Genomic DNA, 24,936 nt, shown 5'->3' on the forward strand with positions numbered 1-24,936 from the left:
AACCATCATAAATACGAATCTGTTGCCAAACATCAAAATTTTGATCGCATGACCATGAGGATGCTGCAACGGTCACTAAGTGTGAAAATGGTCACTAAGTGTGAAAAATGGTCATCAGTCACTTTTTTCAATGTCATTGTAACTTTGGTCACTATACCACCTTTCTTGCCACAGTTCTTAAGTGAATAACTGCAGCTGATAATTTAGTAACGTAAGTGAATCTGGTTTCCCCATTTGACTTTGTCAAAAGGCAATTAAAATGACCCCAGGACACTGAAACCATCATAAATATGAATCTGTTGGCAAACATCAAAATTTTGATTGCGTGACCATGAGGATACTGCAACGGTCGCTAAGTGTGAAAATGGTCGCTAAGTGTGAAAATGGTCATCAGTCACTTTTTTCAATGCCATTGTAACTTTGGTCACTATACCACCTTTCTTGCCACAGTTCTTAAGTGAATAACTGCAGCTGGTATTTTGTATTTTGGATAGAATATTTTTTTAAATAGTCTAAGACAATTTAAAAAAAGAATCCACACAGAATAAAACTTTTAAAAAATCCTATGCACAATAAATAAAATATTATTTTAAAATACATTAAAAAATAAAAGAAAAAAACCCAGCTCACTTACCAGCAGGCACAAGTGAGCACTCCAAGTCAATCCAGAATGATATAGATGTTAATACAAAGAACTGAGCAAATTAAAATGGTGAAATTAGTCAGGGAAATATTTTTCAAAGAAACTTTGCCACCATTTTTTTCCACAGAGCTGACCACCAACCTCCGTGCCCCTCCCCTCTGGAAAATCCAGGAAGTAACACTTGCGGCTTCTCTAGCCAAGTATTTCCTGTAGCTCTATGGTACTTGGTCATTTTTTCTTATAAAATGAGGTAAAAGGGGTGCGGGGGGGTCCGTTTTGTTGCTTTAACGTTTTAATACCTTCAATGAAAGTACTGACACAAAGAGAGAAGGGTTAGACAGAGTGTCTTTTGTCTTGCCCCGGTTAGGATTACTTAAGCAAATCCACTGGGCTTTCAACATGAAGCCAGAAAATCGGGACTTTTTTAAAACGCCCCGGGACACAGGACAAATTGTTATAAATCGTGACTGTCCCGCTGAAATCGGGACGTCTGGTCACCTTAAACAAGCCGGCTAAATGCAGAATTTGAACATAAATTTAAAAAGGACAAAATTCTAGAACGAGCATGGCAAAGAAATGGAGGAAAAAAACTGAAACAAGCACACCAGATACCTTTTTGTCTTCATCAGGAAAATCCATAAACGATTCACTGCATGCAAAAGACCAATAGCAGCAGAGATGGGAAAGGAATGATCAGAAGCAAACACAGATGGCAGGAGGAATTGTATACTCTTTTTTAAAAAAACCATGTAACAAATAGTAATATGAAGATATATTATAGATATATTAGATATATCGATACTAGATATATTAGAAAAGGAGGTAACAACTTCCCAAAGGAAAATTCTCTGGACCATCAGAACAACAATTATAAAGCTGTGTCAAAAAACATGGGACACCAATAAATTGCTAAAAGATTGAGAAAGATCAGGGTTCATCCCATTCAAAAAGTAGAATGACTATCCAAATATGGCTCTATAACCCTGATTTATATGTCAACAAAATTTGGTTGAACCGCATATAACATTTGATAAAAGAACCTACTTGACATACAATACAGACTGGTTTTAGAAAAGGAAGAAAAAATGCTTTGCAAATGTTCACTGAGTCATGGAATAACCATATTCAAATTTCATATGCCATAGCAAAGTTTTAAACTTCACTGAACATGACAATATTATGGAAATAGCCAAGGGAAATGTACATTCTGTAACACTTAAATTAATCCACTGTCAAATATCCTGTGGAGAGCCTGGAAAAGGTGTAGAGCAGGACTGTACTTTAGCATTTTTCTGACCTCACCCCATTCCTAAGAGGCCAGTAGGGGCGTGCATAACTGCACCAGTGTGCCTAACGTCCCTGTCCTACTGTCCCCATTTATCTCTACCCATTTCCTGTGTTCTTATTCGTGTTTATTCTTATTCCTGTTATCTTGTACATGAGTGACGATCTAAATAAATAAATAAATATTAAGATAAAAACCAGCAATGAAGAAACTGAATCAGTTCACAAACACACACACACACACACACACACACACACACACACACACACACTATTTGATACATTTGGTGAAGTGTGCATAGTAAAGTAAAATTACAAACTCTGACTGTGACAAGTATTATTAGCTACCTATTATGTATTTCCCACACATATGCTGATAGCTAAACTATAATTGTTTGCAAAGACACACAGGGATGAATGGTCACCCATTGTTTCTGCATTAATGGGTGAGGTTAAACGGATTAGTTAAGAGGGATTATATCTGGGCAACATGCCACCCTCTCCTTCCCTGAAGGAGGGTGGCACATATTCTCATGCTGTATATCTGTACTGTAGCATGTTCCCAAAACTACTGTTCATAAACACAGAAGAAACTCCTGCCTGCTTGGGTGTGTAGTTGGTTGAAAGAAATGACTTTGGCAAATGGGCAGGGCTCCCGTCTGTTTGCTATTAATGTAGCACACCTACGTCATCATCATGTCTTCCAGAATGACATCTTGCTTAAGACTTAAGAAGGGTGGGGGTTTAGGTAGATTTTACATCAGGCATGTCCAACTTGTGATCCACAGGCCGAATGCAACCCCAGAAGATAATAAAAAATATTTTTTTTAAAGGAAGTTAGTTATTTATATGCATTCCGGGCAAGCCAAAAGATTAGACAACCATGCCTTATATAACAAAACGCACAACTTGTACAAGATCTATTGAAGGTCTCACTCAAAATAGGGCCAGCATAGCAGATAGTCCTGGGAGAAATTCTCCCTTAGGAGAAATGTATTAATAACTGGTTTATGATTTTAGATACCGGTAGTTAATTTATAAATTTAGATAGTCGGTTTATAATTTTAGATAGTTGGCATGAATCAGTATCATCTTTGCCAATAATCTATATTGATATCAAAGATTCCAGGGTGTGAGAAGTAATTAATAAGAATTGGTTTTGGCAATCTTTGAACTTGGCAAATGGCTATAAACGGAGGAGTAATTCTTTCTGTATTGTACTGGTTACGCTGGAAGAGCTTCCGAGATGTCCTTCTCCAAGTGCCATCACTCTGGGAAGACAATGCCCACATCTAAGAGAGAGGACAAGATGGCACCAATTTAGGGCGTCCTCCCAGGGAATAAAATATGAGACTGAGACTGACTTGCTTTCTGTTTAAAGCAAATCAAAATGTTTCTTTTTGCATGGCACTTTAACATGAAAGGCATGATTGTTTTTCTTGGCTGATCTTTTATTGAGAAAGGGGCAGGCAGACTAAGGATCTTGCTGAATATAAAACAGCGAATCATGATGGTTGTAATTCAGTAAAGGGGATTATCATGTGATTGACCTGATTTTCTGATGTTGGCTTTTTGGGGGGGAGTGGTCATTAAAAAAACCCATTGCTTGTTATGGGACATTTTTGCCAAAAACCAGATGTAAATGGTAATTTTAAGGAGGGGGTAATCATGAATCATGTTTTTGTTGTAAATTGCAGTCACATGATCATAGGATGCCACACACAGCTGTAAAACAGGCTTAAATGAGATCACATGATGGGGCAGTTGTTGGAACCACGTTGAATCCCACCTTTTGGGGGAATCCATCATGTAGAAGATTATGCACTGTAATTAATGCAGTGTGCATTAATTGTTGTCATTCCTATAAATTGTTGCTCTTCTCATTGTTTATTTTTCACAGACCTGTGACTCTTAACTCCACAAAAACATTCCAAATTTCTACCCTGCTAAATTTCTACTATTTTACTAAGCGCTTAGAACATACGCAATAAGAAATCATCTTTATTAGATCATCTTTATTTTGTACATTAGCTCTCCCAGTAGATTATATATTTTAGTATAATGCAAATGGTGTTCTTCCCCTCCCACACTTAAAAAAAAAAGCTGTTTAGCACCAGACATGCTTCTGCAGACAGTAAAGCAGAAATAGGAAGCTGAGAAATAATTGAGGCGTTTTGTTGTGGCATCCGTGTTTCCTACTGATTGGATCTCTAGGAGATAATTTCTGGCAACTTAGAAGTGGTTTTCACCTGTGTTCATGGCTATCTGTAACGGAGAAAACAGATTTTGTTAATGAACAGTGATATTACTATTGCATTAACAAACAGAAACTAATCACTAATGAACGAGCATAAAATGACGGGGAGAGGAAACCATTCTAAAATCAACAGTTAATTCCATCCACTGTAACTTGGCAGCCCTGCTTTTTGGTAATGCCTTATAACAATAGAGACAGGGGTGGGCTGCTGGGAGTTCGCAGGAGTTTGGGAGAATCTCTAGCTACGATTCTGTGCAGTTCAGAGAACCCCCAAATCCCACTCCTGTTTGACCCCGCCCATCCATCCCACTCCTCCCAGGAGTCTCCATGTGGCCCATTTTGGATGCAGGTAAGTGCAGGGCACGCGTGGAGGCTCTGGGAGGGCGAAAAACAGGCCTACCATAAGTTTAGCCCGTTTCCGGCCTCCAGAGGGCCTCCGGAGCTTGGGGATGCTGTTTACGCCCTCCTGGAGGCTCAAGGAAAGCCTCCGGAGCCAGGGCAGGGCAAAAACAACCCCTGCTGTGATGCAGGAGGCTGACTAGGCCACACCCACCATGGCTACACCCACCCAGCAACCGGGGAGAGAACCCCTTGCTAAAAATTTTGAAGCCCACCCCTGAATAGAGATGCTATGCTATAGCAAAATAGTGATTTGGAAACATAACCTGAGAATGAAATAAGAATTCTTTTATGAAAGGCATTTGCTTTAAAGAGGAGAGAGATCGTGCCAATAGTAAGTTTATTGGATAGCTCCTGGATTGCCAATATCCAGTATTGGATTTACTCGGTAGAGATTGGAAACATTCCTGTTGGCAATTCCTCTAGATTTCCAAACTGCTTAGATCTCCTTACATAAGTTTAAAACTTTGGACGGGTTTGGTAAAGAGGATGCCGGAGTAAATAAGTGATAGTGAATCAGCTGTATAAATTTAAGTGAGAGAGAAATGAGAGAGATCATAGATCATACAGGGCATACCTGTACGAGCATACCGGTGCCTGCTGGGAGCACCAGGTACTGTTCCAGTACGGTACTCTGGAGGGCTCACCCGCCCGCCCGCTCTCCTTGTCACTATTTGAGCCGATCAGGGCATTTTTTTCAATGAAGATTGTTCTGCGCATGTGCAGAACAGAAAATCAAGATGCCGCCGCCAAGGATAGAACCGGTATAGTCACGTGTCCAGCCAAGTTACTACCTATTTGGCCAAATTCTATCAATTAGATTGAACCAGTCCAAACCGGGAGGAACCCACCTCTGTCCCAGACAGACATGTGCTTACTGATGGCTACTTCTCTCCAGTATAAGTGCTGGCTCTGAGGTCCAAATGAAACTGGACATCAACAGGACTGCCTGCTGCTCTGACTATTGCTACTTCATACTGGAACAGGTCTGTTAAAGTGCCGCTTGCTACAGGCAGGTTCTTATCCCATCCTGTATCCCCTGCCGTGCCTTGGTCTTCCTGACAGGGCTGTTTCCCACTGATCTGTTCTCAGTTCTGTTATTCAAGATCACTCCCCATTATGTGAATGCAAGAGTGTTGTGGGTCTCCCTGCCAAGATTGGTCATTTGTGAATCACCTAAAAAGTTCCATAAAAGCCAGTGCACCCCTTCAATGGAAAAGGATTGTCCATTTAGAAGGGTAACCAATATATTTCCAATAGGTTTATTGAGGGAAATAGGATAATACTGATTAGGGATAATAAGAATTCAGAAATGAGAAAACTGCAGAATATTTTGTTACATTAATATAGTTAGCACCTCTATTCTTATTTATTCATCTCATAGCTACTGAAACATTTATACAGACTCCTTTTTATCATTCAAATTCTATCAATTAGGTTGGCAAGTTCCCATCAGGTTTTAGGCAAAGTTTCTTCTAACACAGTGGTGGGATTCAAATAATTTAACAACCGGTTAACTGCCCTAATGATTTCTTCCAACAACTAGTTCACCAAACTGCTCAGAAAGTTAACAACTGGTTCTCCCAAAATGGTATGAACTGGCTGAATCCCACCACTGTTCTAACACCACGATCTACTAAAACATTCCATTCTTAGATGAGGTACATGTAACAAGTACCCTTCTAAGTTATGTTCATCATATGTTGAAGACCTGAGGACACCCAAGGTATGAAGTTGAGTAGTTCTATTGCTTACAGATCCGTGTCTTCTATGACATCAGGGTTGTCCAAAGTCTGTTTCCTTCTTTGAACTGCATCCAGAATCTTTTTCCTGGGCCCCAGGGGAATGTTGATACTTTTCAGATCATTGTCTGAACACAACATCAGAGCTTCCAGATCTATCTTCTCCTTCTTGAGGATAGAAATAAACTCAAACATATTCAGAGAAGCCAGGAAAGTCTCCAGAGGGCTGGTGTCAGGTTCAATGTCATCATCCAGACCCAGTTCCACTTCATCCCAGGGCAAGTCCTCCAGATTCCTCTCCTGAAGACTGTTGGCACTGCCAATACTGTCGTTGAGACTTGGCGAGCGTTGAAGGTGGCTGTGAAGCTTAACACTCATCCTGTCTGTATTGTCTTCCCCCAAAATACTGGGATCACTTTGACCAATCCCAAATAGTCCACTACTGACATAGTTCCTCCGGAATACCATGGTACCAAGTCCAGGCCGATTGAATAGAGAGTCATGGCCAGAATCAGTACTGACCTCAGAATGGGTGGAGTCCAGGTGCAAACCTGGATCACTTATGGCACGGGAGACAGTATCTTCGTCACACAGGAACATATCCCTAACATTTCGCCGGGTCCATTCCTTTGGGCTAACATAGGTGCCTTGTTTCACAAACATGACATCGTTGCCCAACTGTAAGCCACACAAGGACCTCACACTTTTCCTCCCATCCTCATAAATTTTGAATGTGCCATCCACCTGTTTCTTCTTCTCTAGTTTCTTCTGGATTTTTGTCTTGCCCTTGGCTGTGCCCTGTAAGGTGGCCTGTGAGTAAGGCAAGGAATTCATCATAGACATGTGTTGAAGCCTCCTGCTCAATGTGCTACTGGAGTAACTGGAGAAACTCATTGTGTCTGAGCGGTCAGACATCTCTTTCTTGTATCGCTTCTCCATCCTTTCGTGGTGTTTTTTCTGCATCTTTACACAGTCCTTAATACGTTTCTCTGCATCTTTAAAGGCTTTGTCCTTCAACTTGCTCACCAGCTTAGGGTTGAGGCTGCTTTGCTTAGCAGCAATGGAGTCCAAGTAACGCACACACTCCATGTGACCCTTCATGGCTGCCATGTCCAGTGGTGTGTGGTAGTCATTGTCCAGACACCAGATATTGGCCCCAAAAGACACTAGGAAGGAGAGGCAATTCAGGTGGCCATTGGCTGCTGCCAGGTGAAGAGGTGTGTTCCCCCAGATATCACATTTGTCTGGATCACCCCTAAAATGGTGTGAAAAACAGATAGTAAGTTCTCAAAGAGGTCTGTAATCTCATTTGTAGATATTCTTTCAGACGTCTAAAAATACATAAATCATTTTTCCGTAGGTTGGTTACTTTCCAGTTGTATGGACTTGAATTCCCATTCTCAACAAGAGAAGTTATGATGGTTGGAGAATTCTGGGAGTTAAAGTCCATAGCTCTGGAGAACACCCAGTTTGGAGAAGGCTGGCATAGACTAGCCTTTCCCTACTTTGTTCCTTCTGAGTGCATTTGGAGATCAGGTCTCAGAATATCCCATCCTAGCTGGGAATTCTAAATTTTTGTCCCATCACAAGAGCATGGTTTTTTTAAAGTTTTTTTTCCCATAACCACTCTTAAAGTTTTTTTTCCCATAACCACTCTTAATCTTACAGTGTGTCATCTGAGTACAGTCTTTGTATCATCATATTTAACAGTTACACATTTTTAATCTATTTTTATCTTGCCTTTACATTTACATTTCAATTGCCTTTTAATTCAACTCTTCCCCTATAATTCTACATCCCCCCCCCCAATTATTCAATTTTCTGTTTCTTTTTGTCTACATTCATTTTCTATCCAGTGATAAAAACATCCCCATATCTTATAATCCTCTGATTATTCCTTCTTGAAGAGCATGTTGAGGAAAGCTAACAAATGCAAATAATTTACATTTTTGTTATTCATATTTATGCTGTTAAACTGCTAAGAGTATTTTTCAAGCAGTCTTTGAAGGAAGAAAGCCTTGCTTGTTTAAGTGATGACCAACAGTAACATTTGTAACATAGCTTTATAAGATGAGAAGTATGTACAGTGTGAGAAAAGAGAAATACCTTATGCATTTCACATTTAAATAGACAATTGAGCACATATAGCACACCTATCAAGCCTCACAGATATATATTCTGCCCTGCAAAAATAACACTTGGCAACTTTCACATTTAGTTCATATATTTTATTTTATATTCCGCTCATTCTGAAGCTTAAGGAACATACTTGAGCCATTTCCAATTCCCTATCTTATGCTTTTTCACTAAGATGTGAGAGTTTAGCTCCAAGGTCTCCTTCAACCTTAAATTAAACAACTTTTGTATACAGCCTACCTGAAAAGATTGCTCTGCAGGTAAAATCGGAAAGAGAAAAAGAACTTAGATGCTTTTGGAGAAAAAACATGGTAATAGTAGAGTCAGATTCAGGCTTTTGCAATGCTTCTTAGCCCCTTTGAAATGTATAGACAAGGCAGGAGGCATAATATTCTTTCTTAGTGTGGATATTTGGGCAGCTTCCCAACATTAACAAGGGCTAAAATTTTGACACAAATCTTGACATTTGAAACACATCCATGACATTTCTCAGCCACTGATAATGTGGGCAAAGCAAAGACCCAAAAGAAGTGAAGTTGTGGGAGCAGAGTTTCTTTCTCTGCTGAGCACTCAGCACCTGCAACAAGTTCATTTGGGCTACTTGCTTAGCCCACCCTCTCTCTCTTGCTTTGATACTGACCTATCAGTAGTGGGAAATTGAGGGAAAATATCAATATTTGATGAATTGCAGGCAAGGAATAAATTATTGATAGTATGTGGTTAAAGAGACCGTGAAACTGAAAATGCCAGCGCTACTAAGCTTTGGATACAGGGTACACGAGGCTTTATGTTCTAATTGTTAGCTCACTAAGTGAGGTCATCGGTGCAGAGGAACAAAATGAGTTTACCATAGTCAGTGAAGTACAGGGCAGTTGTTTACTTGACCATAAGCACTGACCTCTAGGCCTGTGTCAAATATCCTATGAGGTACCTTAGAGTCAGGCAATAAATGCAAATAAAAGAAAAAGAAGCACATACTGTACATATTTGTGTCATGTGCCTCGAGTGATGGTGTTTGGATGCTGATTTTGTTTAGGTACCTCTTAATTCTAATTAATTCTTAAATTTGCCAGTCTTGAAATGCTAAGAATAAGCTGGGAATACCCAGAGCCAATTCATGTTCCCACAGGCCAACCAGGAGGAAATGGGGAAACTTACCATTCAGTCAGTGGCCCATACCTTGAATTATAACAGTTCCTGGAGTTAGGAAAATCCCTGCTGTGGCAGGACTTTAGTGGGGGAGAATACAAATTGCTAACCAATTGTCACATCTACTGACTTCTGTATCTGCTGCATGCATTTTGCCAACTCACTGTTAAAAAAAAAATCTGATGCACTAAGGAACAGCTGCCAGCCTAAAAACATCATTTTTCCTAAGTAGAAATTCCCATTAAATCTGGCATGATGGCATGGCCCTGTTCTTCCGCAGTTAGATGCTTTTCCCGATAGCTAAAAACCTGCCCATAGGTTGCTATATACTAGTATTTATGTTTATGGAATAGGTGAAGAGAGGCTTATTTAAATCCAGGGAGCTAAGGATTTAGGGTATATAATTATACTGTGCCATATAAATAGCTGGATGCTCCTGGCCTAAATCAACAGAGAAATTCAAGCTGAGCATTTTTATACAGTAGATTGACAAATTGACCAGAAAGTAACCAGAGGAGTTCAGGTAGGACTAGTCTAGACTTCACAGTAACCTTATCTCTGAAGCTGCTCTGAAGTCTAGGGGGAAGGAGGAGAAAATGGGAAAACAACCCAACCCCCACCCAATCCTTTTGGACTCCAGCTGCTGAAAGAGAATGACACAGAGATACAGTGGTTGGCTGCTGGTGCCTCTTTTGCAAAACATATTGCATCTGGAGAGCTCCTTTCTTGAGATCATATTCTGCTCTGCATTACTTATTATTTAACTCTAATAAATCATGCAGTCAAAAATCATGTACTAAAAAAAGATTACAGGTGCAATGCCATTCCATATTACAGATGTGATATATCTATGGAACCCTTACTTTTATTTTAGGGGTATAAATCTTCTCCCCCCTCCTCCCACCCATATTTCTTGCTATTGGCCCTATTGATCAGAATCAGAATAAGAGTTGGAAGTGACCTTGAAGATCTTCTAGTCTAACCTCCTGCTCAAGTAGGAGGACCCAAACCAATGTTGGCAAACCTTTTTGGCACTGAGTACCGAAATGGAAGCACACACGTGCATGCTGGAAACCGGGTGAGCAGCTACCCGGCGCATATGCATGTGCTGGAAGATGCTCTAGCCAGCTGGTCTTCACGCATGCATGCACACTGGAAACCAGAAGACCAAGTGGCCAGTGCCCATGCGCATGCCGGAAACCAGAAGATCATCTTCCCAACGTGGGCATGCATACTGGGCAGCTGCTCTTCCAGTTTCAGGTGCTCCCGCTCGCATGAAGGCCAGCTGGCCAGCGCACCAGAACCCGGAAGGGCAACGGGCAACTGCTCACATGCCGGGAGAGATGGCTCTGTGTGCCACTTCCAGCACGCATGCTATAGGTTCGCCATCACAGCCCTATACTATTTCAGATCAGAGTTACAGTACCAGGAGCTATAGTGCATTGATGTCCCCACCTTGTGCTTCATAATCCACTCAGGGTTATCCAAACAACTGTAGCATTTATGTCAGAAAACCCAAATGGCAACATATGTAAATAGTGAAATTGAAAGTATTTGCCCCTCTAATAAAACCTCAACATTTAATGCCTAAGCAGGAAGACTACTTCACTTATCTGGGGAAAAAAAGATTTTCTCTGCTTCTTTAAAATGTTGCCAAGCAATTCCTTGAGACATCGTGGTAATTCCCACCCACCCCTCAATATTTGGGAGAAATTACTCTTCAGTGAGTGAACTCCAGGGAAAGGTAATTAATATTTGCTTTGGAATTAGAAGCTGAGGCTTGGAGTGATGAAGGAGAGAACTTATTGGTTTCTTCCCATCCGAAGAATTTTCAAATGTAAGGCAACACACAATAAATGGGACAAGTTTCAGTGTTACAGGGCAGATCACAATATCTTCCATTCTGACCTAGTACAAGGTTGGTATCATCCCCTTACACAACCTCCATTGCTGTCTGGTATGATGATATGCAGCATTTAAGCATCACCCCGTTTGCGTGGGCAAGGGGAATATGGAAAACAGAGAGCAAATTAGTCCCATATGGTTAAGGGAGTGGTAGAGGAAGAACCTTCAGATCACCTTCCCACTTATTTCAGATCCTCATTTCTGGAGAAGCTCTAATAGACTCAACTAGTACATCAGATTAAGGAAAATATAATTATGTGCAATTATTACATTGCAAAACAAACCAAAGCAGGAATCAGTAAGTATGGGGAAACAATGGGAAAATACTGTTGTAAGGAAGTCTTGTACTACACTGGTTTACTGTATATTCCAGTCAATGAGAACATCTGTTTAATAGAATAATAAGAGTATTATAGCACACAGTGTATGTGTGCTATATGTTATGCACCTATGTTAATGACCTATGTTAAGGTCATTTCTTACCACAGATAATATGATACAATCCAATAAATTAGGCCATGGTTACTGCTATACATGTTATCTACATAGCAACATGTAAACAGATCACACAATTCTCCATTTTCTTTTTTTTTAAAAAAAGGAGTTACACAGTTCTTCACATTCAATCACAAAAGGTACTTTGGAGCGTATATTGGTGCAAAGATGGCATTTGTTACAGTTGGGAAAGAATATGTACTGGATTTGAATCTCATTCGCTCTCTTTGTAGGAGGATGCATAAACCTATGAGGAAATCCGTGGCACGTTTATATTGCATGCAAAGGGAAATTAAACACCAACGGGAAGAAATGATTGAAAGGACAAAAGTGATACTGATGTATAAGATAATATGACAGCCATCTTGTTTCCCATGCAGCAACAAAAGATAGTCATGTCATCCTGAGAAAAGATGCAGCTGCTTCAAGGAGTTGCAAAGCAGTGTTATGTTCATATCCTCACCAACCCCAAAGTATTCCCTCCAACTTATTTCTTAATTGCCACAGTCTAAAAAAAAAAAAACCCACATTCTTCTGTGATTCTCCGGTGTCATTGTTGCCCCTTTTCCTTCTTACACAGAGGAAGTTGTACTCCAAATCTATTAACACCCACTCCTACCAGTATCAGGGTGTGTCCTACATCTAGATTGTCTATACCGTATTATCTATACATCAGTATCACTTTTGTCCTTTGAATTGTTTCTTCCATCAGTGTTAAATTTTCCTTTGCCTGCAATATAAACCACATATTTTATCGTGCGTTTTTGCCTCCTCCTACAAAGAGAGCAAATGAGATTCAAATCCAATACATATTCTTTCCAAATTGTGTCCTATGCCAGATCTGACAGATTATATCTGAAGTACTGAATGTTCCTACTTTCATTCAGGAATAACTCAAGAGGAGCCGAAGACCTCTCTATCTGAGAGAGAATGAGGTTGCCAACAAAACAGTCTTTTCTCTATCTTATCTCCTGAAGCCCTTCCTGGCTGACCTCTGCTAATCATCAGCTTTGGTATCAGCCATCACAGACGCCCCACTGAAGAGGCTGTCAAAGGCTGCAGTGAAGAACAGAGATCTTGGCCAGCAAAAGGCTGACTCACCTCTCTTTTTCCAGCCATCCCATTAATTCTACTTTTGCCCCTCATTAGAGCACGGACAGGAGGAGGAGAGATGCTTTTTGTAACACTAATGAACTAGGCAGAATCCTGCCTCCCTCTAGTGCCTGTGCTGGATGAAAAATAATGGTGGATTTTCCATACACAGACCATCCATCTGTTATGTAATGTAGGGAAGGAATCATTCAATTTTTATTTCTTACCTGTAGGACATACCTGTGAACGTACAGTTATGTTCACAGTTCACAAGAGGTAAAAGATCTGGGTTACTTATTATGGTATGGGTAGTCCTCGAGTTAAGGCCATTATGGCCAACAGTTATGTTTCTTACCTGTGAACATCAACCACCATGATTAAAATACAGAACAAGAGAGATACCTGCTGAGGCCCTAATGCACAATTCACCCATACTTGAAAGGGTGTCTCCCAGCATGAAATGTGTTGCCCTTGTTGCCAATCCCTATCCTCTCTACCTCTTTGCTTCAACTCACTGGTGAAGGGTGGCAGAACCCGGCATATTTTGCACATCTGGTGGCTGCCCTTGGATGATATATTATTTCAATAATGCTAAAGTTAAAGATGACTTAAGTCCATCTTGCTTTTTGGCTGGGGATGAAACAGAGGCAAGGTCATGGAAGCTGTGGTAGAAAAATGATGTTGCCAAAATACCTTTGTGCTGTAGTTAGGTACAAGTGCTGACCTGACCTTGGAGAAGAAACCAGATTGATAGATCCATGTGGTGTCTCATTAGCTCCGTACCACTGCTACATCCATTGCTTATTTTGACTCAGAAAAATCCCCAGAAATCTTGCAAAGGACAAAAGCACTCTGAATAATTGAGCCCACAGCTCTCTGAATCACAGGTCATATTTTCTTCTAATTTCATCTTTGACCACACAGAAGAAAATGAAACTGTTGTTAATTAAAAAAGGGAACATGGATTGATGTTGAACTTCAATGCTTTGGCTTTTCTTAAGATAGTAAATCTTTCTCCCTCTCTCTTGCAAATTCTTTGTTTATTTCAATTAAGTTCCTGTAAATATTTCTTCTCCCCCAATAAAACACAGTCAATGATGGAAGCTTATTTTAAAACATCAGGACTATCTATCATTTCCTAATAAGATTCTTTGCCAAAAGGGCAGGAGCATTTTTAGTACTTGTATTCTTCAACAGACAGCAAGCGGGTGTTTTTTTCAGTTCATTAAACACTAGCCAGGCCATGAGCAAGATTCTTTGCTGGGAATATTTACTCCAGCTTGTATGTACTAAGAGCATCTTTCTGCAGAAACCAACTTCTATGCCTTTTACATCAGAGCAGAATTATATGGATTTCTGAGTTTACACCTCCTCTTATGGTTTTTGGATGTGTTTTTAAAGCAGGAGGCATGAATTCCAACAAGAAAAGAAAAATACTAGTTTACTCAGTAGTCACACTTAAAGAGAATTCTGTTATTTGACTTGGTCCAGTACATGCATATTTAAAAACCAGGGGTTCTGAAAATTCAAAAGTACAAGAACGCAAGAAAAAGTATAAATGGGAAAACAAAGGACATAGGAGATAGTTTTCATACTTGGCAGAAAGTATGGAGAAACATCAATTTCTTATAAGCACATGTGTTATAATAGCAGTCACGAAAATAATATTTTTAAAAAACCTCAGTGTGAGGATCCTTATTGTTTCCATTTATTATTTTATGTGTAAAATTATGAATTTAAAAGGCCTTGTGAAGATCTTATTTTGTCCCCCAAATCTGGGGGGCAGTGATGCCACTGCAATATATTTTAGACATGAAAGTAGCTCAAAAAGATGCCACTACTTGCTGATTTGCCTTAGGCAAGCCCTGATTTGTTACCACTAGTTCAACTACAAAATGGGAAATATCACACAGAAGTATTACAGGTGATCATCAGGTTACAATGGCATTTAGAACCGGGATTGCCATTGCTAAGCAGAGCAGTCATAAAATGCAACATCACGTGACTGCATCACTTAGCAACAGCAATTCTGGCAGTCCTGGTTGCTGTTATAGCCCCAAGACATGTGATCAATTGATTTGATTGATTGATTTATTTAATAAATTTATAGGCCACCCAATCCCGAAGGACTCCGGGCAGTTTACAGAAAATAAATTTTAAAAAGTGAAGAGTTAAAAAACGGAGGAAAACAGATTAAAAAACCACATCATGCACCCAGTCTAATCGGGGCTGGACCTCGGTCAACAGCCCCAGGCCTGCCGGAATAGCCAGGTTTTAATAGCGTTTCGGAAGGCCATGAGAGTGGGTAGGGTCCGGATCTCTGGGGGTAGTTCATTCCATAGGGTCGGAGCGGCTAAAGAGAAGGCCCTCCCCCAGGGAGCCGCCAGCCGACGTCTGGCTGACAGCACCTGGAGAAGGCCCACCCTGTGCGATCTTATCGGCCATTGGGAGGTATGCGGCAGAAGACGGTCTCACAGATATCCGGGTCCTAGGCCATGTAAGGCTTTAAAGGTAATGACCAGCACCTTGAATCGTGCTCGGAGACCGATAGGGAGCCAGTGCAGCTCGCAGAGGATAGGTGTAATGTGGGTGTATCTTGGTACACCCAGTATTGCTCGCATGGCTGCATTCTGGACTAGTTGTAGTCTCCGAATACTTTTCAGGGGCAGCCCCATGTAGAGCGCATTACAGTAGTCAAGTCTTGAGGTGACGAGGGCATGAGTGACCGTTTGAAGTGCCTCCCGATCCAAATAGGGCCGCAACTGGTGCACCAGGCGAACCTGGGCAAAGGCCCCCCTGGTCACAGCCAACAGGTGATGTTTTAATGTCAGCTGCGGATCCAGGAGGACCCCCAAGTTGCGGACCCTCTCTGAGGGATATAAATTTTCACCCCCCAGGCTTAGGGATGGTCCTTGGGGGGCAACATCCACAGCCACTCGGTCTTGTCAGGATTGAGTGCGAGTTTGTTCACTCCCATCCAGACTCTGGCAGCTTCCAGGCACTGGCACATCACTTCCACTGCTACGCTGAGCTGGCACGGGGCGGAGAGATACAACTGTGTATCATCCGCATATTGATGGTATTTAATCCCGTGCCGATGAATGATCTCACCCAATGGCTTCATGTAGATATTGAATAGGAGGGGGGACAAGACCGAGCCCTGCGGCACCCCATATTTAAGGGGCCTAGGGGTCGACCTTTGCCCTCCAACCAACACCGACTGCGACCTGTCGGAGAGGTAAGAGGAGAACCACCGTAGAACAATGCCTCCCACTCCCACCTCTTCCAGCCATCACAGAAGGATACCATGGTCGATGGTATCAAAGGCCGCTGAGAGGTCAAGGAGCACTAGGATAGAGGAATGTCCTCTATCCCTGGCCCGCCAGAGATCATCGGTCAGTGCGACCAAGGCGGTTTTGGTGCAGTATCCAGGCCTGAAACCAGACTGAAAGGGGTCTAGATAATCCTCTTCATCCAAGGTCCATCGGAGTTGAAGGGCCATCACCTTCTCAACAACCTTCCCTAAAAAAGGGAGGTTGGAGACCGGATGATAGTTTTTAAGGATAGCAGGGTCCAGAGAAGGCTTCTTGAGGAGGGGTCTTACCACCACTTCCTTCAGAGGTTGCGGGAAAGATCCCTCCTGCAAAGACGAGTTTGTAATCCTCTGGAGCCAGCCTCGTGTTACCTCCCTGCTGGTCGAGACCAGCCAGGAGGGACACGGATCCAGCAAACAGGTGGAGGCACTCATCGCTCCCATGGCCTTGTCCACTTCCTCAGGAGTGACAAGCTGGAACTCATTCCAGGAAATCTGAGCAAGACCCTCCCTCAGCATCTCCGCTGGTACTGTCCAAATAGAGTCAAGGTCTGTCCAAATCTGAGTGACTTTGTCCGACAGAAACTGAGCAAATTCCTCATCCCGTTCCTGTAAGGGTTCCCCCATGTCCTCCCCATTCAGGGGGGAGCGAGTTATCCTAAACAGGGCGGCTGGGTGGGATTCTGTGGACGCAATAATAGCGGGAAAATGTGCACATTTTGCCGCCCGTATCGCCACTAAATAAGTTCTAATAAAGGATCTTAATAGTGTTCGGTTGGATTCGGAGTTGCTAGCCCTCCAACGTCACTCTAGGTGTCTCTTTTGGCGCTTCATCTCCCGGAGTTCCTCGGTGAACCAAGGTGCCCTCCTGGATCCACTGCTGCGGAGAGGCCGCAAAGGCGCAATCTGATCCAGCGCCTCAGTCGCCGCTGTATTCCAGGCGGCAACCAAGGACTCTATCGGATTCTGGACAAGGGAGTCAGATATCTCTCCAAGATCCTTCTGAAATCCCAGTGGGTCCATCAGGCGCCTGGGGCGGAACCATTTAATCGGTTCCACCTCCCTGCAGTGGGGGAGTAGCTTCCAAAAGTCAAGCCTCAGCAGGAAGTGATCTGACCATGACAAGGGCGAGATCTCTATTCCCCTTAGTTCAAGATCACGTCTCCACTGCCCCGAGAGAAACACAAGGTCAAGTGTGTGTCCTGCTCTATGAGTCGGACCCTGAATTACCTGGGTCAAGTCCATGATTGTCATGGAAGCCATGAACTCCTGAGCCCCATCAGAGCGTTCACCTACAGATGGCAGGTTGAAGTCCCCCAGTACTATGAGTCTGGGGAACTCAACTGCCAACCCGGCTACTGACTCTAGGAGCGCAGGCAGGGCTGTTGTGACGCAGCTGGGAGGTAGGTACATCAAAAACAAGCCCACTTGAACCCCTAGGTCCAACTTCAAGAGAAGAGACTCACACCCCACAGTCTCTGGAGCAGGGATCCTGCGAGGAACTAATGATCCACAGATAATAACTGCCACTCCCCCACCCCTTATCTGGTGTCGTGGTTGGTGGAGCACCTGGAAACCTTCTGGGCATATTTCTGAGAGGGGGACTCCTCCCTCTTGGCCCAGCCAGGTTTCAGTAATACATGCCAGGTCTGCCCTCTTGTCAAGTATTATGTCCCAGATGAGGGGAGCTTTATGGGTCACAGACCTGGCATTTAGCAGCAGCAACCTGAGACCAGGGCCCTGGCTTCTCTTGCCACCAGGTCCTTGAGTTGAGCTTACAGGGCCGGAACAAAGGATCGCTGTGACGTAGCGAGCCCTCCTTCCCCGGTAATGGCTAGCCCTGTAGTTCCCGTCATACCTGCCCCTCCCGGATGTGACCGAGATGCTTCGACCCGCCCCCATCCCCGTAGACCCCTCCCCTTCTCCCATGGCCCCCATTTTTCCCGGCAGGCCATATCTATCTAGGACGAGAGGTAGGTCTGGGCCCCCTTCCACTTCTGCCTATGCACTCAGTGGAGGGGGCACCAGGCTGCGCTCTCAGTCCTCTCATGTATGCCACACAAACACTTTCTCATACATACCCCACAGTAATCATTTAAAAATATACAAAATACAGTAGTACAATAATATAAAAATTGGTTAAATTAAAAGTGGGTTCATTCATCTTCATTCACACCACACATACTCCACCAGCAGAAATTATGCAGATCTTAAATTCCACCCAAGCGGATTCGCGCAGTTCGGAAAGCCGGAAACTAATGATGGTGCAGGAGGGAGAGTTCCTCAATCCCTCTTCCCTCCTGTGGGTCCGGAAAAGTGCAAAAGGGGCCAGAGGGCCCAGAGTCTGAAATGGCTGGAGCGGTTTCGGGGGGGTGTAGGCGCCAGTTAGAAGAGATGCTAAATTCACACCTGCATCCCCACCGCTTCCCGTCGTTTCCTTCCGTCGAAGGCGTGCGACACAACGAGCTGCAAAGCTGCCAACACGCCAGAAGGTCTCTATAATCATTACAGCGATGGTATTATTCGGAAGGTAAACCAGAAGAGAAGACAGTGAAGAAGGTCGGGGCCAAAAATGGCGGCTGCTGGGGGAGATATTCATCCAATCCCCAGGTGCACCGCCTATCCAAACTGGTCATTAAGTGAGAAGAAGTGGGAATCCCAGATAAGAAGTCTGGATGGGGTGCGGTGGGCAGGGATGCACGATGGAGGGCAGGTGATCAGAGGGGTGCTGCAGAGTATAGGATTCCTGGGAATCTTCTATTCTGTACTGGGACTCCTTCAGGAAAATGCAGTGGGAGCAATTTACAGAAGCTACATGTGACTTTCCGTGCCAGCTTCCTCACTCATTTTGCTTGTGGGAAGCCAGCAAGGAAGGTTCCAAAGGGTCATCCTGTGACTATGGCTTGCTCTGATTTGTAATTGCAAGCCAAGTCCCAAGCATCCAGATTACAATCATATGATCATGGGGATGCTGCAAAGGCTATAACTTCACAGACTGGTCATAAATCCCCCTTATTCAGTTGCTGAAAAAAGTGGCCATAACTCGAGAACTACCCATACCATAATAAGTAACCCAGCTCTTTTACCTCTTGTAAAGCTCAGCGTTTGGGTCCTACCTCAAGAACAACCTAAAACGTGCCTCCAATAATTCTGTTGCCTTCCAGGTAATTTTTCTCCTCCCTTCTTTACTCTTTCAATAGTTAATACAAAATACTGATTATATCAAAGAAAATAAATGTATACAATGCATTCAGAAGGTATTCAGATCTTCACTTTTGTCAATTTTTTTATGCTACAGCCTGATCCTATAGTTGTTGAAATTCATTTGTTTTCTCATTAATCTACCCTCAGTATACCCCATAATGACAATGTGAAAACTTTTTTTTAGAAATGTCTAAATTTATTAAAAAGAAAAAAAACTGAAATATCACATTAGCATAAGTATTCAGACCCTTTGCAACAACACTTGAAATTTAGATCTGGTGCCTCCCATTTCTCTTGATAGTTGTTGACATGTTTCTACAGCTTGATTGGAGTCCACCTGTAGTAAATTAAATTGATTGGGCATGATTCTTCAGTGCAAAACACATGAAAACCTATTTGGAGTTTGCAAAAATACCTGAAGGACTCTCAGATGGTATGGAATAAGATTCTCTGATGAACCAAGATTTAACTGTTTGGCCTCAATTCTAAATGTTATGTCTGGAGGAAACCAGGCATCGCTCATCACCTGCCCAATACCATCCCAACAGCGAAGCATGGCGGTGGCAGCATCATGCTGTGCGGGTGTTTTGCAGACATTTCTAAAATTCTGTTTTCACTTTATCATTATGGGGTACTGAATTTCAACAACTGTAAAGTCAGGCTGCAGCATAACAGCATTGACAAAAGTGAAGAGGGTCTGAATACTTTCAGATATGCACTGTATATCCAAACTGGCTTGGATCACAAGTCACAAGACAATCCTAATCAGCCCACTTCCTTCAATGGTTGTTGGAAAGGAGATGATTAAGATGTTAAACGGAGCCTGCATTGAGCAAGGGATTGGAATAGATCCTGTTTAAAATCCCTTCCAACCTTGACTTTCAGCCTTTGAAATATTTCTTCAGATTGTAATGAAAATGAAGGCTCAGAACAAAACAGTTTCTTCTCCTAGTTAAGATATGCATCTCTTCAGCCAATCCATGAGCAGCGACAAGCTCACCCCATCCAAATTTTCAGTAAAACCCAAGGGAGTACTGGAGTTCATTGCAAACAATCTGGGTGTGATGGAGACCATTCTAGATCAATGCAAGCAAAACATTCAGCTGTTGAAAGTTTGGATGGGGTGAGGAGGAGAAATATTGAAGGAACTGATCTAAGTCAGAGCTTTTCTGCTTTCTCAAGACACATACCATCAATACATCTAGAACTTCATAAGATGAGAACCAGAGGTGCTATTCTGCTGGTTTGCCCCGATTCAAGCGAACCAGTACAAGTGGCAAAGGGAGGCTCCGCCCACGAGCTGCACACCAGCTGCACGGGAGCAAAGTAAGTGCACACACATGTGCACTTCCAGTTCCAAACTGGTAGCGAAGATAAGAGGAAACCATTACTGTTGGGCACAGCCTGAAATCCTGCCCTTCCTGAACAACAGCGAACTCAGGGCATCTCACCTGCCACCAGGTACAAATGAAAGCTGTCGTCACTTCAGTGGCCTGCAAGGTTCGGTGGATTTGATACCCAGAAAGAAAGAAAGAACCTTTCCTTCCTGGGATGAAAGGTTTCATCCAGGCCTGGATGAAAACAAAAACACAACGGTGCAAAACATCAGACTTACCCTCTGCTAACTATCAGCCTTAAGGCATCCAGGTTGCCATGGTAGGCAGCCCACAGGGTTGGGGTCATGCCATCTTCATCAGGGGAATTTAAGTCCTTCTTGGTGGCTTCTTTCAGCAGGTCCAGATAGCCGTCTCTGGATGCACGGTGGTACTGGTCATTCATGGTGTAGCCTTAAAGCTTGCCCATGGCCCTGGGAGGGTGAACGGCACGGAGATGGCAACAGAGTTCTAGAAAAGCAGCTGTCAGAGAGGAGGGAGCTCCGTTGCCAGGATACTTGAGATTCCCTGCCCGGAGAGGGCAGGAACTCCTCATATTGAAGGCATATTATTTGCTGTGGATTCCCCTGGGTCCTAAAAATTCCTGCCTTTGCCTTAGCTAGCCCCTTGCAGAAGACACTTCTCCTTTGGGCCCCTTACCTGGTGGGAATATCTGCTTGGGAATGTGCTTTTGGAAACTTTGGCTTGAATTACTAAAGCAACAGTTACTAAATCAAGAGTGTAGCACTTCAGAATACTTAGACTCATCCAGGCTGAAGTTTTATTCCAGAGTTACTCTGTCCCATCGAAAGAATTCTGGCAGAAAGAGTAAAAATATTCAGAAATGTATCTGCTTCTACATTCGTACTCCTCGCCATGTTTATTCACCAATTCTACCATCTTTTTTTCCCTTTAGGGGGAATGAGTGAAGAGAGAGATACATAATTATTACACAATCACTTTAGGCTTTAAACTCTCTTATCCCTTATGTAGTACCTGGCCAGTGATTATGGAGGTGGGGGGGCAGGGGGGCATGCACAGGCCTTCAAGTCAGTGTTGACTCCTGGCAATTGCATGGACGTCCCCACAGTTTTCTTGGCAAGAATTTCCAGAAATGTTTTTCCACTGCCTCCTTCCGAGGGCTCAGAAAGAGGAACTGGCCCAAAGTCACCCAGTTGGTTGGTGTCCAAAGCAAGACTAGAACTCATAGTTGCTGGTGATGCACCTTAACCAGAGGTGGGTTGCTCCCAGTTCAGGGTTGCAGAACCGGCAGAGACCCAGGCTCGCCACACCCCTGAACCAGTTCCCATGTCTCTTATCCCGTTGCCGGCATGTTTCTGTTCATGTGCAGAACAATATTTACTCAACTGCACATGCGCCAGCAACATGTGGCCGGCACGTGCATGAGCGAAGAAAGCAGTAACAATACCGACCTGTATAGGAACTCACCCCTGACCTTAACTACTATATCATACTGACTCTCTGCCCAGCAAAAGATTAATTATATGCCAGGCCAGTGTTATGAAGTCATTTAGAGAATGGCTCCAGGTGACAGTCTGACACTGGGCACCCCACTACACAACAGTAGGCATGAGCTTATTTCCAACAGACACATGGCAGGCCACCATCTTTGCACACAGGCTACTAAAGGCAGCCTAATCTTAAGTAGCATGCATTGGGCCCAGATAAAATAAGACACAAAAGTGTATCAGCTCTAAAGTAACTAGTTTCCCTTCCCTTACACCAATATAATTCAATCAGCCTGCATGAAATTTCTATCAGAGATTTCATTTATTAAGCAATAACGTATCTGGGCTTGACTCTAAAGAAAAAATATACTACTATGCCAAGTTTGACTCCTGTTGATATACCGGAAGTACATCAGAGGTGGGTTGCTACTGGTTCAGGCGAACCGGTAGTGCATTGTTGGCCTGGGTCACAGAACTGGCAGCGACCCAGGCTGGCCACGCCACTGAACCAGTTCCCTGGTCGCCACAGCATGGGGGTTTTTTGGTATTTTTTGATGTTCTGTGCATGCACAGACCTATTTAAGGCAACTGCACATATGCGCAGTAACACCAGCAACAACCCACCCCTGTAGTACATAGATGCCTCCTGCCATAAACTAAATAAAAGATGTCTCCAAATAGCTTTCTTGGAACAATATGGATCTGATTAGCTTTCTTTGACAATTTCTCAGTCTAGCCGATAGTCATATGGTCTCCCATCCATGCATTAACCAGGTAATCCTGCTTAGCTCCTGAGCTCAGAAAAGATTGGGCAGTTGCTGCTTGCTATTTACTATTTAGTAGCCTTTAGTTCATCTTCAATTTTGGGGGCATCCAAGACATCTTTGTTGCATTCATTTACTTTTTTTTCTTTGCAGGTACAATATATGCCTTAAAGTTAGTGTTGACTCCTGACACCTGCCTGGACTGGTCCCTGTAGTTTTCTAGGCAAGATTGCCTTGTTTCTAGGGCTGAAGGAAAATGAGTGCCTTAAGGTCACCTGGCTGGCTTCCTGCCTAAGGCAGAACAATAACTCACTGTGCCCCTTTTTTTAATCACTACATCAATGTGTTTCAATTTGTGCATTTACAGAATCTTTAGCTGTTAAATACAAAATAATAAACTGAATTCCACAAGAATGGCAATGCCCTCTTTTGGAAATAGTTGCTCCTCTATCGCCATCTGTTGTTAGAGAAGTAGAAAGAGTCTGCTAGTACCTTTTCAGCGTACAATAAAACATTGCATTAGTATCGGTTTCCGGAATTACAGCTGATTTCATCAGATGTGTGGAAAATTTAAATTGATAGGGATGGGTCAGTAGGGGAAGGAAGGAAATGATTAGGTAGTTGTATGAATGAAGATCCATACGATTAGAATACAAATATATTATCAATTAACAATTGCATTAAAAATCATTTGTTCAGACTTCCTGAGAGCCTGAAAGCTATTGATGTATTTGTTCATCACCCGCCCAATATCATCCTAACAGCGAAGGAATGCTATGAGTAGTTAAAATGTCTGCTCTAGTGGGAAAATAAAATTCATGGGAAACCTTTTATGAGAAATAAAATCCAAACTCCACAACTGAGCAACACCACACAAAAAATATGCAAACTTGAAACTCTTGTAGCATTTTGGCAATTGGCAAACTATTTATTTATAGGACATTTTCCTCATGATTGTTTTTAATATTGTTAATTACCAGAAGCTCTATTTCTTCCAGCCTTTTTGAGTTAATGATATGTTAAAGCAGGGGTATCAAACTCACGTCCTCATGGCGATGTCATGTGACGTTATCAGGACTTTTTCCCCCTTCGCTTAAACCAGGCGTGGGCACAGCCAGTGCATGATACACCCAGCCCATAGGCCAGGAGTTTGACAGTCCTGTGTTAAAGACTAGCTTAGGAAACTTAACTATTTTTAATTTTTTTCCCTTTAGGATACAGAGGTAACATGACATTGATTAATGAACAGCCACTGTTCCTGACTTTTGCTGTAAAAATAACCAACTTCCAAGTAATCCAAGATGTGAAATTCTGACAAAAAAGAAATACACTAGGCTTTCAAATGACATAGCATACATTTACTTCCCAACTGTAATTGTTCCTTGCACTAAAAAAAAATATGGAAGGAAGACAATCCCTTTTTCAACAGTGTCTCTTTAACAATAGTGGGCCTTAGTAGATGATCACCATCATCATCTCAAAAAGCTTCAGCTGGTGATTTGCACAGATCAAATTTTAATTGGGTGGGAAACTTACAGGCTTCGGGAACTACAGCTTGCAGCCTTTGTCACCATTGGCTGTGTGGTCTGAGAATGCTGGGAGCCTAGAAGCATTCTGAAGGCTATAAATTCCCCATGAGAGGGAGCAGCAAGCCAAGCCTTTTCTTCTGACAGACACAAACATCTTCCCCAATGCCTGCTGGACCTGTCTG

The 24,936-nt window shown here is 42.7% G+C and overlaps 1 protein-coding gene across 3 annotated transcripts; it reads right to left on the reverse strand.

Annotated features, from left to right (window-relative positions):
* Positions 1–4,005: 4,005 nt before the first annotated feature.
* On the reverse strand, positions 4,006–21,466 carry USH1G (USH1 protein network component sans). 3 transcript variants are annotated; one of them, XM_032211759.1, is made up of 2 exons: positions 6,339–7,522; positions 4,006–4,192 (listed from the first exon to the last, which is right to left on the reverse strand). In XM_032211759.1, exons 1-2 carry the CDS (start codon positions 7,433–7,435, stop codon positions 4,189–4,191), a joined length of 1,101 nt encoding a protein of 366 aa, XP_032067650.1. In that variant the 5' UTR covers positions 7,436–7,522; the 3' UTR covers positions 4,006–4,188. The 3 variants fall into 3 exon arrangements, 2 of the variants coding, with proteins under 2 accessions (XP_032067650.1, XP_032067651.1); XM_032211760.1 differs by lacking the exon at positions 4,006–4,192 and adding an exon at positions 21,235–21,466 and having other exon boundaries at positions 6,331–7,580; XR_004254829.1 differs by lacking the exons at positions 4,006–4,192; positions 6,339–7,522 and adding exons at positions 19,870–19,956; positions 21,235–21,466.
* Positions 21,467–24,936: the final 3,470 nt, after the last annotated feature.

Source organism: Thamnophis elegans, chromosome 2 (genome assembly GCF_009769535.1).
Source record: "Thamnophis elegans isolate rThaEle1 chromosome 2, rThaEle1.pri, whole genome shotgun sequence".
Classification (NCBI taxonomy): Eukaryota; Metazoa; Chordata; class Lepidosauria; order Squamata; family Colubridae; genus Thamnophis; species Thamnophis elegans.

What these genes read in the sequence shown, in the direction of transcription:
- USH1G (XM_032211760.1), bottom strand. Translation starts at nt 21,398, where the DNA reads ATGAATGACCAGTACCACCGTGCATCCAGAGACGGCTATCTGGACCTG. An exon ending in AGGCTGATAGTTAGCAGAGG is followed by an intron (nt 7,581 to 21,234) that starts GTAAGTCTGATG and finishes ACACCATTTTAG; the next exon opens with GGGTGATCCAGACAAATGTG.